We start from the raw sequence: 14,226 nt of genomic DNA, 5'->3' as shown, positions 1-14,226 counted from the left end.
AACTCACCAGGTACATACAGTAGGTTACAAAATCCATTCCTTAATAAAGCCTCACCCCTACACCCCACCACGTTGCGCTTGACCTTTGTGAGTAGCGATTTCATGTAAATTTAATTTCCAGAGTGTGTATTTTTAGGTGCTGCCTATTCACAGATTTTATTGAACAAAAGCTAAGTCAGCTAACGAACTCTTTGACTTGCTAGATACAGAAGCAAAGAAACAAGTGTTCCCTGACCTTCTCAAAGTCAATAAATTAGAAAAGGACAGGAGAACTCAAGTTTACCCAGCCCCCAAGTCACTGCTGTCCCCACTATAACATGACACCTCTCTCCAACTTCTCACCCAGGCAGTCTTCCCTCTGGATCCTCATTAATTCTGCCTCTGCCCATCGACTAAACGCTAACCTAGGTGAGGGGTAATCTCAATGGGCAGACTCATGAAGCTACCCGACCTTCACACCAGACACACAGAGTCCAAGGCACAGTGTTGAGGTACAAGTAAAGAATGTAAAATAGAAATGGACATGAATTCAACACCCAGCTGTCTAGTATGATTGCAAGAATCAGCATCTCAAGGGAAATTATGGTCTGCTTGTGTCTCTGGATCTTCAAGAAAATATCTGAAGGAGTAATCTCCAGGTAGGAGGCCCACACATGGGATAACTAAGACAATCTGCTAGGGTGGATTTTGAAAGAACATACAACACTATTTATCTTTTTTCCTTTTTTTTTTTTTTTTTTGGTACTGGAGATTGAACCCAGGGGATGATAAACCACATCCCAGCCCCTCATCCCTATTTTTCCTATGTTTTTGAAATTTGTTTTAAATATTTTTTCTAGATATTGATGGACCTTCATTTTTTTCATTTATTTATATACAGTGCTGAGAATCTAACATAGTGCCTCACACATGCTAGGCATGTTCTCTACCTCCGAGCTACAACTCCAGCAACATGTTTTTGTTTGTTGTTGGGTTTTTTTTTTTTTTTTTGAGAAAGGGTCCCATTAAGTTGCTTAGGGTCTCAATAAATTACTTAGACTGGCCTCCTGCCTCAGCCTCCCAAGTTGTTGGGGTTACAGGCATGACCCACTGCAAATGATGGTGGAATGTGATGGATGTTATTATCTTAACAGGTATAAAGATATGAATTGGTGTGAATATACTCTGTATACAACCAGAGATGAAAAATTGTTCTCTATGTGTAATAAGAATTATAATGCATTCCACTGTCATATATAAATAAAAAAATTTAAAAATAAAATTTAAAAAAAGATATTAAACTTTGGTAATTATATGGATTGACAATGACACATTTGCATAATTTAGAAATAAATAAATATATATGGGACACATGTGTGGATATATGCTACATATTTTGTGTTTATGTTTATGTATAAATCTCATATATACCAGATAGATAGATAAATAGATAGATAAAATAAACTGAGATACTTTCTTAAAGACTGGTGGCAAAAATAGTGTAAGGTTCAAAAAAAAAAAAAATAAGAGCAGAGTTGTTTCAGAAGGCATGATGGGGAGGGAGATTGATTCATCCAAAAGGGACATGAGATCACTTTCTGGAATGATTTGGCACATGTAAGTTACGCAGGGTATTTTTGTCAAAGCAGCACAACTAGGTCTCATATACTTCAGTGTAATCAAATTTCACTTATAAAAAAAACCTACAAAAAATAATAATACTCAAAAGGACAAGGAGTGGCAAAGGTACAGAGAACTCCAGAATGGCAGATCATCACTAATTTTCAAAGTGGGTAGCTTGTACAAAGAGGTTCACTACACTATTCTATTTGCTTTGAATATGCTTACAATTTTCATAATAAAAAGTCAAAAACCAAAGATTAGAAACCACTGCTTTGAGATTTTTGTCAAACTAGTATTCCCAAATCTGCATTGGTATTTCAGTGTTGGTCAGGGAGAGCGACAGCAGACCCAGAGCACTGACCACTCTTAGAGGAAGGAGTGAGGTGTATAAGAAACATCCCTCAAAGTTAGACCAAAGACAGAACCATATGCTAAACTGCACAGAGAAAAAAAAAAATACACTAATAATTTTTTAAAGTTCTTTAGTTCAAGTAAAAACTTCAAATACAAGCAACATCATATTTTACTATTAAAAACATCCCTAGAGCAAAATAATATAATGCACTGAAAGTGATCAAAAACTCAAATACCACTATGGATTTAACTTAATGTAACTTCATCTGCCTGTGAAAAAAATGTTCAATATACAACCCCAAAAGATGAGGTTTTAAAATTGTCCACTGGACATTAGTTATCCTGCTGAGGTTTCACTTTTAGTTCCTTGACCCCATAAAAGAAGAATGACTTTGCTTTTATCTCCTTTTGCTAATTAACTTCCCTATAAAATTTATTTTAAAAGATCCTGCTGCCTAAAAAAAAAAAATTGAAAATAATTTTTCTAACAAAAAAGAGAGTAGAGTGTTAGATGTTGGCTATGTCAAACTGCAATATTATTCAATGTCACCATCTGAAATAATCTGTGGAAAAAAAAAAATCAAGGGTCTTACCTTTTCCCATTTGTTCCAAAAGGATTTGTCCAGTTCGGTTTAATTCATCCAGCTGGGGGCACCTTTCTGTCTGTTCTTTTTCTAATCCCTGGAGAAAAAGTTCCAATATAAGAACAGTGTAAACTTTCTTCTCAATAAAATGCCGATTCTATTTTAAATTTTTATGTTTAATGTCCCTCTCAAATTTTCTTTAAGCATTTCAAAGTTCACCGAAAAAAAAAAAAAAAAACTATACAATTCCAGGCTACGCTCCAGTACCCCAGAAATGAATAAATATGAAAAGATAAATTAAACAATAATGACAACTAAAAAGTTCAGCTTCTTCTATAAGAAAAAAATGCACACTATAATGATGAGTTTCTATCAAGAAGAAATAAGTTAAATTACTGTTTTAGATTCAGGGTTCTAGTCACATAGTCTGAGTATTCCACACCATAAAAATAATGGTTTGAGTCCAAAGAACTGAATGATCTATGACAGACATCACAGAGGAAAAATGATAACAACAAGAAAAAGGGAAATATTTGGAGTTCAGTGTTATTCCTTGGTGTTTTTATATTTCTAAAGTCTAATGCTAACTTCAACCGCAAGCATTTTTCATATATTATTTTTAAAGAATGACAATATTATTTGTTCTTTAGATTTAAAGTGTATTTCATAATTTTCTTAAGGTCATCTATCAGGATCTGTGAAGAAGATTGGATCCAGGACACCCCTGCAGACACCAAAATCTGAGGATGTTCAGTCCCTTATACAAAATGGTTTAGTAGGCACAGTTAACCCAAGAAATCCTCTGGTGTACTTTAAATCACCTCTAAATTACTTATAATATCTAATACAGTGTAAATGTTACATAAATAGATGTTATCGTATATTTGGGGGGTGAAAATGACAAGGAAATAAGTCTGTATGAGATCAGTACAAAAGCCACCATCCTAGGTAAAACAGTATAGTACAAGAATAAGACAGGAGGTAAGTAAGGAGTGCTAGAGAGGCTGAGGGTGCATGAGATGGGACAGTGGGAGGCTACAGAACAGCTGCATGTGTCCACACATGGCTTCCTTCTCCTGGACTCAGCTAAGTGTTCAGTGCAAAACAAATATCAGTTTTACTTTATGGAACTTTCTGGAAACTTTTTTCCCCCATATTTTCAATTCACAGTTGGTGAAGTCTACACATGTGGAATCTATGGATACAAACTTTATCTAATTTTTGAAGTATTTCTTCTTTAAAGAGAACATATTGAAGACATTTTGAGATCTGAAATAGTTTACTGTATTCAGAAGGCAAAACATCTTTGAAATAACACAAAGTCATAAATTACAATTCAAGTAGATCGAAACAGGTTTAAAATAGTAATGAAAACTGGATCATAACCTTAGGAAGCATGGCCCATGCAGACCTGGACAGTTGCAGAGGAGAAAAGGAGAAACAATCCTCCACCACAGGGGAATCCTCCAAGAGCCAGGACAAAAGTTTTCAAAATTTCCTACGATGTTCTAAAAGGTATCTTATGGCTGCATTTATCACACTGGATCCCATCACATTCTTATGCCAACAGCAAATCCAGCCTGATGAAATATTTTACTCAGTATAGTATTTTTGTTTTATTTTTTTTACCTTCAACTTCTTTTTCATTTCTGAAGTCTCTTGCATCTTCTTATACTCTTTTATCTCTGAACTCTGAATGGCAGTCTTTGATTTCAGAATCCAGTTCATCAGCTCTGCACTTACAGCATCAAACCTGAGTTAAGATTCAGATATTACCACCTCTCATTTTGTTTCCCTGTTTCACTTGGTTCAAGAAAGAACAATTCAAATGCCCATTGGGTGTATGTCTTCGAACAATGCTCCCAAATAGTAACCCAGAAATATAGTAACCACACTAAGATCATACATGGATAATTAAGAGTATGAACTGAGTAATAATACTGTAGTATTAATAAATAACAAATTACAATTTTTTAACTTTGGAAGGAACCCCTTGTATTTTTATATACTCTTAAAGATAATAAGAACTACATTTGGTTAGATAGTAACAGAAGAAATCAAGTACAAACACTACTAAATTTAATGCCTTTTTTGTTCCAAACATAATTATCAAGTACAACTACATGCCAGGCACGGGCGTGGGCTGTGATATCAAGAAGAATGAGACACACAAACCTCAGCCCTCAAGGAGCCTCCAGTCACTAGCAAGCAAGAGCAATAACAAAAGAATCTGCTAGATTCTACTTCCAGGAATTCACAGGAATGGCTCTTAATCCAATGGGGAAGGGATGGCCTTCCAGTGTAGAACAATGGCTATACTTAGCAGTTTTCCTTACAAAAAAACAAGGAAGGAAGGAAGGAAGGAAGGAAGGAAGGAAGGAAGGGAGGGAGGGAGGGAGGGAGGGAGGGAGGGAGGGAAGGAAGGGATGGATGGGAACGTCATATTTTACAATCTCCAAATTGTTATGTGTGTTTGGATAGCAAGCACCTGCAGGTAAGGATAATGGACAAGGTGGCCAAGAATCCCAGGGACCAGTTAATGGAAGGTTCTGCAGGAGATATTAAGGAATTCTGACTTAACGGAAGAACAATTACAAGTGAGTGGAAGACTTTAAAATGGAACTGATTTAATTCTATTCATACTTTTGTGTTCACTGAGGAGACAGAATTAAAGAGAGGCAAGTGCAGAGAAAAGCCCAGAACTAAGACAGTGACAGTGGAAAAGAGGAAAGTGGACAGTCGGAAGAGGTACTGCAAAGGCAGGTCAATAGTACCACAGGAGGAACAAGAGAAACAGTCACTGACTGCTGGCCAGAGACCAGGCCCTTGGCTGAGTGTTGTGGTTTAGCTATGAGGTATCCCCCAGAGTTCATGTGTGAGATGATTCAAGAAGCTTAGGGGGAACTCAATTGGGTTATGAAAGCTTTAACCTAATCTGTGCATTAATCCTCTGATAAGGATTAACTGAATGGCCACTGTAGTCAGGTAGGATGTGGCTAGAGGAGATGGGTCTTTGGGAGTATGGCTTTTGTGCTTATATTTTGTCCTGCCCAATCTCCCAATATCTATCTATCTATCTATCTATCTCTCTCTCTCTCTCTCTCTCTCTCTCGTTCAGTGTTCTGAGCTGCTTTCCTCCACTCTTCCGCCATGTCATTCTGCCCACTTCAGGCCCAGACCAATGGAGTTAGCCATCTATGAACTGACACTGCTAAAACTGTGAGCCCCAAAATAAACCTTTCCTCTTCTAACTGTTCTTGTCAGGCTTTTGACAAGAACCAGCTGACTAAAACACTTAGCATTTTGATGCATATTACTAACTCTAAGAATCACAATTGCCCTATGAAGTATATTCCACTGAAGTATGTTCAACTGAGCTCACTGAACTTTACAGTAATTGTGCCACACTAATAAATGGCGGGGCTGGGCTTCAATCCAGGCAGCCCATCCTCCTGCCCATAGTGTTCTCAGTACTTTAAGCAGCAGCTGGGATTCTTACCTTAGTTCCTTTGGGAAATGTCTCTTGATCTGTTTCTAGTGAGTAATGAATAAACTGACCTTTTACCAAGATAGGATTTCCACCTAAAATGCCGAGATGTTTAAATTTAATTACAAAGACTAGAGGATGGAGGGGGAAGAGATAAGGGAAGCTAATCAGTTAACAGTTACCAGCCAAAATTAACAAAAGACTGTTCCACATTCCTGAATGTAAGTTAAAACCTTGACTGAACACTCTGGTGGCTGACCCCCTAAGCACCATCATCCCCATTGACACATGAACTTTCCAGACTACTAACACCAATCAATCCTGAAGCAAGATATGGACTGTCCTCCTATCCCCAGACTTTCCCTGCTTGGCACTATCTTCCTCTCTTATTTATAGTTAATTAGGTTCAATGCAAACAATTTATACTTCCCTTCCCCAAATTTTATGATGCTCTGGGTAAACACCCAGAGGCCAAGGTGTCTGCACAAACAGGAGACTCCTCCTGTCATCCCACCTCTCTAACCTTTCAGAAAAGAGGAAGGCCATCCAAAGATCACATGTGTGAAATGATCTTGGAGATTCGATATACTTCTGTATTCCAAATGAGCAAAAGTGGTACAATGATCTCAGGTCACAGAAACAGATATCCAGATTGTAAGAAACAACTGTCCAGCCATGCCCGGAGCAGGCAAAACACCACCACCAATGACATCATGAGAAGAGAAGGAAGCAGTGTTATTTACGGCTCTCAGCTGCTCAGGCAGGTCATCTTAAGACAAGTAAACAGTGGCTTCCAGAGCAGAATGAAGATCTGCAGGATCTGGAAACCATGTCACACTAGGAATACTTACAGACACTCTGGCCTTTAGGACAGTGAGAAGTGGACTATGAAAGCTGTCTTCAAATTCTGAAGAGGAACTATGTGACTCCATACTGCTCCAGAAAGAAGAGCAATCACTCATGGGTAGATTAGAGGGGGCAGACTATGGGTGCAGAAATAGCATTTCTAATAATGATATTTAACCACCTTCTACTCTAATGAACTACCCGTGCTCAAGCCTCTAATTGTCCAAGAATTAACTGAAGGAATGTCTGTAGTAATCCAATCATGGGCTGGAATAACTGTGGTCCTCAGAGTTGGTTGCTTATTATCCTCTCTGTAGACCTCTCCCTTACTGACTGAATCCCCCAGAAGCCAAACTACAGAGACTGAACAAAACAAACCATCTCAACCTCCCACGTACATGGCAAAAACAAATGGTAGAGCGCTTGCCTAGCATGGGTGAGGCACTGGGTTCAATCCTCAGCACCACATAAAAACAAATAAATAAAAAGGTTAAATTCTTAAAAAAAAAAAAAAAACCCACACAAACAATTGGGTGAATTCTGGCCAGTGATACCAGGGGAGTCTCTTGCTGAGAAGACAGGGCTGCAGGTGAAAAACTGGCAGAGAGTAAGGTGGAGGCATATCAAAGTACACTCTCCTGTTAAAATTGCCCTGCTTCTGTTTTTCTTGTAAGGACCTCACTGTTTAACCACTTTGGGTACATTCTCTGTTTCTAGCCCAGAAAGCTCCCGATACATTACAGACATGTTTAAATTCAACTTTCACAGCAACACATCTAGTCTTTCCCAACCTTCCATCCTTTCAAATGCACAAAGTCAGCACTGAGAGATGTGCTGTCAGATACACCTGGCAGCTAACAGACACTTAGGAGACGTAGGATCTGTGCCAGATCATCTTCCACCTGGCTGCCTTGGCTTCAAGAGTAAAGGTGACACAGCTGCTGCTTACAACTCAGAGATACAGTGGTCCTCCAAGAAGAGGCTACTAGGAGGCAGGATTACGATCAAAATGAAAATCATCTGATAAAACTGAAATCCTGCTTTGTCTCAAAAAAACTTAATTAGAAAAAGCAATATCACTTTCATTTGGGTCTCAAATCCCTGCCCATTTAATCAAGCCATGGGGTCCTACTGTAAATGAAGCATAACAGTGCCCATCAAAGGTCACTTTGAGGATGCACCACTATGGTGCATGTAAGATAGAGTGCCTGGAATACAGTAGGGCTGAACAGAAATCTGACATCAGCAGGAGTTCAACAGATGTCTGCTGTGAGCGTTCTTCTTACAAAGACTCTGAGTTTTCTTTTGAATCAGTAAGGCAAAAAGAAACATTTCACACCAAAGGTGGAACCTTGATGCCAAACAGGAAGAACCTGTTAATGAATCTGACAAAGGAATTAACCAAAGGAAACATGAAAAAAGGAATGAGAAGAAAAAGGGGACACTAAAAAGGAGTTGTTTTCCTGATAGAAATCATTTTTAATGGTGAGTAGAGGAAGATTCACAAAGAAAAAAGAATCTATCTAAAGCAAAACTGTCCAAGTTGTAAATTGTGAAAGAAAGAATAAATGAAGAGCTGTGAACGATCATTTCATTCCAAGGTAAAGGATGGGAAAGGAAGACAGAAGAGTTTCTCCACACAGTTTGGCAAATTAAACATGAGATAAATAAAACCATCCAGCACAATGTAGATGCTTAGCTAGTGCGAAGCAGAATATTCAAATGACTCAAAGGCACTTCAGACTTGAATTTCCATAATAATAATTTTGTCACAATTTGCACATCATTAGTGATTAGTACAAAATAAGTGTCAACTTCCAAATACACTATGTACAACACTGGGTCTAGAGAATTTCTCTGTTCTCACGTTTTCTTAGCTTCAATGTCCACATGGACCTGTCTCTTCTTTGGGGGAGGAGGCGGCGGCAGTTCCTGCTTAGACTTTTTGGTAGTTACTTGTTCTCTTACACGAACCGTCTCCAAAAGATCCTTCTGAGGAATCTGGGACATCCCCAGCTTCGCTACAGCCTGAGTCACCTGAGATAAAAATCACACAAATTTGAATTTTGTATAAAGAGCTTTTCGAGATATAAATAACATATCAGAAATTTTCCCTTTGAAAATGTACAATTCAGTAGTTATTAGTATATTCGCAGAGCTTTGCTAACCCCCCCCAAAAAAACTTCATCTCTCTTAAGAGCAACTTTGCAAACTCTACCCCCCAACCCTGGCAACTAGCTATCTGCCTTCTGTCTCAAAGGATTTGTCTATTCTGGACATTTGAAACAAATGGAATCATATAATCTGGCATTTGGCTTATTTTACTTAGCATGTTTTCATGATTCATCCCTAACTGTAGCGCATGTTAACACTTTTATTATTTTTTATGGCCAAGTAAAACTGCATTTCCTAGCTATACCATGTTTTATTCATCCATTCATCCACAGATGGACATTTGGGTTGTTCCATTTTTTTTTACTGTTATTGATAATGTTGCTATAAACATTTATGTTTATACCAAAGTCTTATTTCAATTCACAAAATATTTTAGATTAATAAGATTACTTAAGATTTAAAATTTTAAGATTATATGCTGGATATGTCTAAGTGTTATTAATTACTGCAGATTGAACTACTGAATATTAAGTTTTTGGAAAATCTATTAAAATTTATGTTAGAGAATGGAAGAAAGATTTCCACATTATCAATTATTCATCAGATATGAGGAATTAACTTTTTAGTTCACCAACAAGTCTTTCATTTCATAAAAGCCCAAACCGACCTGAACATTTAAATTGTTACTTCCTGGTACAACATTCTATCCAAATCAAAAGGTACCTGGTTAGAGGAATCTTCTAGTCTCTGAACCAAAGAATCCCATCTCTGAGTCAGCTCCTCCGAGTCACTGTTCATCTTCTCAGACGCCTTGGGATTATCAAGTAACTGACCCACATCCTGGCCAATCTCACTCAGCTGATCCAACGTTTGGCGCTTCATTTCCATATCTTCCTTCAAAATCTAGTATTTCAGATACTTATTAGACAATTCTCTCTCAACAGGATTCTGTCTTCCTATTCCCCAATCAGGAAATTTGAACATGTTCATTTTTTCGTTAAATTTAGAAGGAATGTGATTCACTATACTAAAACATAAGACTTGTAGTTCCAGATCAACGCATGACAACAGTGTCCTGCCAGGTCCTGAGCTATAATCCTCATTCATTACATCCTATTAACCATCAACACAGAACACTGACAGAATGCACTTTGCATTGTGAGATGGACATGAGTTTTGGGGGGCCAGGAACAGAATGTTGTGGTTTGGATGTGAAATGTCTCCCGAAAAAAGCTCATGATAGACAATGCAGGAATGTTCAGAGGTAAAGTGATTTGACTAAGAGAGCTATAACCTAATCAGTAGATTAATCCATTTGATGGATGAAAAATTTGAAAAGACTATTGTACTAGGTGATAACTGTAGGCAGGTAGGGTGTGGCCAGAAGGAGTAGGTCAATGGGGGCAGGACTTTGGTGACTATATTTTGTCCCTAGATTCTCACTCTCTCTGCGGCCAACAGCTTTCCTCCACTGTGCCCTTCTGCCATGATGTTCTGCCTCACCTGGGGCCCAGAGTCAACCATGAACTGAACCTCTGAAATAGTGAGCCCAAATGAATTTTTTCTCCTCTAAGTTGTTCTTGTCAGGTATGGTGTTCACAGTGAGGAAAGACATTGCCAACGACATGACTTACAGCCAGACGTCGAATACTGACGCTTAGCTCCTTCTGGTCTTTGAAGTTGCTTGTCTGGACTTTATTCAAAGCCTCTTCTTTTTCGGTAAGCCAGGCTTTCAACAGGCACTACAAGTAATAACGAAAGTCGGAAAATATCCAAGAAATCATTTGCTAGGTCAGTTCAATCAAGTTCCCAAATCTCAAATTTTTATTAGTGGCTTCACCTTTACCTGGGTTCTAATAAGGATTACAAACATCTAAGTCAGAGGCACAAATGACCCAGAAAACCACCTTTCTTTAGCAATTTAACATTATAAGATTTACAAGAGATAAACTTGACATTAACCTGAACCTGGGTAATGATTACAGTAGGATACGTTATGTGGATGTTCTCCAGGGAGCCATGTTGGAAGTTTGGTCCCCAGTGTTTCAAGGTGTGAGATGGTAGAACCACCTCAAGGAGGTGGAGTCTAGTGGGAGGTCACTTAGGGTGCTACCGTCAGAAAGGTGTAGTTCTCATGGGACTCCAATTAATTCCTAAAACAGAACCATTATAAAAGAACAAAACTGACCACTCCATGCTCTCTAGCTTCTTCACCATATATGATCACTGCTTTTCACATGTACCTTCACCATGATGTTGCCTGCCATATGACACTGCCTCTCAAACTGTGAGCTAAATACATTGTTTTCTTCATACATTTCCCAGCCTCAGAAATTTTGCTATAGCAACAGAAAACAGACTCATATAGTGACTAAACCTAATGCTCAGGGCAGTGGCTGGATACAAAATGCTAAATACAGCTATCTATGTTTCTGAAAGAATCATATGTTATAAATCTAGAGGCAAAGGAAGATTCAAAATGGTCTTGTCCCAGGCCCACAATTTAGAGAGGAAAACAGAGAAGTGAAGTTATATATTCAAGATCAGCTGGCTAGTTAATGGCTGAGCTAGAGTAAGGACCCTCATTCAGAAACCAAGGCTCTTCCCACAACGTCAACCAGGAAAAGTACATTTACATTCAAAGTTCAACAGCAATTATGATTAAAGGAGAAAATCTGAGGATGGTCCAAAACCAACCTAAACAATATTTAAAGCTCTTTGGTCAAAAATGCTTATTCTTAAGTAGAAGATGCTAAGCAATGTAAAGAGATAACCTTGAAGAGGAGTGGAAAACAACTGTGGATAATGCTCCCCAAATCTAGTACGGACTCAGAAACCCCTTCCTGCACAGCAGGGAGCAGGTGCTTTGGTTCTGTGTGTGCAATGGGATCAACACTTCCTCAATTCTTTTATTTATCAATTTTCAATTATTCCTCACCTCCAGGTGAAAGAGAGAGGGAGGAAAGGAAGTAAGAGAAGAAGGGAGGAAAGAATGGAGGGAGGGAGGGGGGAGGGAGGGAGGGAGGAAAGGAGGGAGGGAGGGAATAAAAGGCTAATATGAAAGTAACACCATGATTTTCTCTGGCAATCAAAGTCTCTCGACCGTCATTACTGAAGAAAGAATTAAACCATTCTCTGTGACTCTTCGCCCTAAATACAAAGTTCCAAGTAAAAATAAATATTTGTGAAGTACACCATAAATATTTTAGAAAGCAGAATCAGATTCATTATGTGATTCTTAATAGGAAAATTATGACTAAATGAGGGGTAGTGACTAATAATTTATATTTGGACAAATCTTGCAATCTACTTTTTAAGACGTAGGATCTGCCACCATATTTAGTAAACCACAAAACCTCCTGCCCTTGGTTTGGCTTCTCTTTCCCCTCCTGAAGAGAATATACTTGCTTTTTGTGGGTGGAAATGAAATTCATTTGACAGAATTAAAATGGGTATCACAGATGAGGAAACAGAGCATGTGCTTATTTTCTACACCACAATCATTTGGGAAGAAAAGTTTTGATTTGTGTATTCTGTTTTGATGGCTGCTTTTCTCGAAGCACGGTGGAAGGCCACTATTCTGACCAGAAAATCAAGGTGGCAACTTTGTACCTTCTTTTCATTTGCTGTAGTGAGAACTAGTGAAAAAAATATTCTGTTTAAACAAAGGTATTGCTACAAAATATTACCCAGTTAACTTCAGTACTTATTCTAGTAAAACATCAAGAAAAAAATCTTGTGATTAAAGTTTAGAATACACTGGGAAGACTCATTTATTTGTTATTTACTCAACACAGACTATACTCTAGGAATTGTGTGGATACAAATGCAAACATCACCCAACACAGATCCAATAATGATTATGTTCACCAAATCAGGAATGTAGCCTATCAGAATGCTAACATTGTAAAAAAATAAATGCAAATCTAATAAGTATTATTACAAAGGAGCCATATAACGTGATCTTTATCAATAAGGTGCATGACAGAATGGATAGAAATCTGATTTTTTTTTTTTTTTAAATATAAACTCTGGGGCACTCCACCACTAAGCGACATACCCAGACCTTTTTATTTTTTTTTGTTTTAAGACAGGATCTCACCAAGTTGCCCAGGCTGGCCTTGAACTTGCCATCCTCCCACCTTAGCCTCCCAAGTCACTGGAATTATAGGTGTGCTGCACTATATCTGGGAAGAATCTGACTTTTATGATAATGAATAACCACTTGCATGTTTTCCTTTCAAAGAAAAAGGAACAGGACAACTTTATTCTAATGCCATAATAAAAGATGGGTTACTTTTCACCATCTATTTTGTTGCTAATAGACAGGAGTTTCGTACCTGTTCTTCCAACAGTTCCTGCCATAGGATATGGATTTCTTGTAACCTATTCCAACGCTCTTCAGTCCAACGGCACACCGCTGTCCAACGCTCACCAAGTTTCTAGGGGAGAAAGAAAACCAGCCTCAGTCAACACAGCCTGAAGAGAGAGCAATCATAATCCTTAGAAAGTTTAATTTCTTTTTTTAAATTTTTTATTTGTTTTAATTAGTTATGCATGACAGTAGAATGTATTTATGCACTTTGATATACATATATGAGGTATAATTTCTCATTTTTCTGATTGTACATGTTATATATATATATATATATATATATATATATATATATATATATTAATAATGTCTGTGTCATTTTACTATCCTTCCTATTCCCACATCCTCTCCCTTCCCCTCCCTTCACTCCCCTCTATCTAATCTAAGGTAACTCTATTCTTCCCTACTGCACCTCCCCCCTTATTGTGAATTAGCATCCACATATTAGAGAAAACATTTAGCCTTTGGTTTTGTGGGATTGGCGTATGTTGCTTAGCATGATATTCTCCAACTCCATCAGTTTATCTGCAAATGCCATAATTTTATTATTCTTTAAAGTTGAGTAATATTCCATTATACAACAAAAATTGTGCATATTAATTGAGGACCACATGTTTTGATGCATGTATGCACTGTATAATGTTTAAGCCTATCTATCTCATCCATGCATGTTTTATGAGGTACAATGGTATCTGCAATAAACAACCTTACTAATAAATTAATAAATAAATCATAAAAAGTTGCAATTCCCATTGCTCTTTGTTACAGAGTAGCAATTTATTTTTTAAAACGCACTTATTTAAAAGTTGCTTTAAAATAGTACTGACTAATCCTATCAGTGTATAAATACATGAGAAAAAACA

General features: G+C 37.7%; 1 protein-coding gene across 6 annotated transcripts in view; it reads right to left on the bottom strand.

The window, feature by feature from the left end:
* Positions 1–14,226, bottom strand: part of UTRN (utrophin) — a 529,451-nt gene that overhangs the window by 373,121 nt on the left and 142,104 nt on the right. For all 6 annotated transcript variants that reach the window (XM_081294420.1, XM_081294421.1, XM_081294422.1 and 3 more), the window contains 6 exons: positions 13,329–13,430; positions 10,623–10,730; positions 9,712–9,891; positions 8,741–8,910; positions 4,170–4,293; positions 2,550–2,637 (listed from right to left, as the gene is read on the bottom strand). In XM_081294420.1, the coding sequence (XP_081150546.1) occupies positions 2,550–2,637; positions 4,170–4,293; positions 8,741–8,910; positions 9,712–9,891; positions 10,623–10,730; positions 13,329–13,430 (772 nt within the window). The remainder of the gene's footprint in view (positions 1–2,549; positions 2,638–4,169; positions 4,294–8,740; positions 8,911–9,711; positions 9,892–10,622; positions 10,731–13,328; positions 13,431–14,226) is intronic.

The sequence above is a fragment of the Spermophilus citellus genome (genome assembly GCF_964194105.1).
Source record: "Spermophilus citellus genome assembly, chromosome: 5".
NCBI lineage: Eukaryota > Metazoa > Chordata > Mammalia > Rodentia > Sciuridae > Spermophilus > Spermophilus citellus.
Note: the sequence above shows the minus strand (reverse complement) of the source record. Positions and strands in the feature narration are given on the sequence as shown.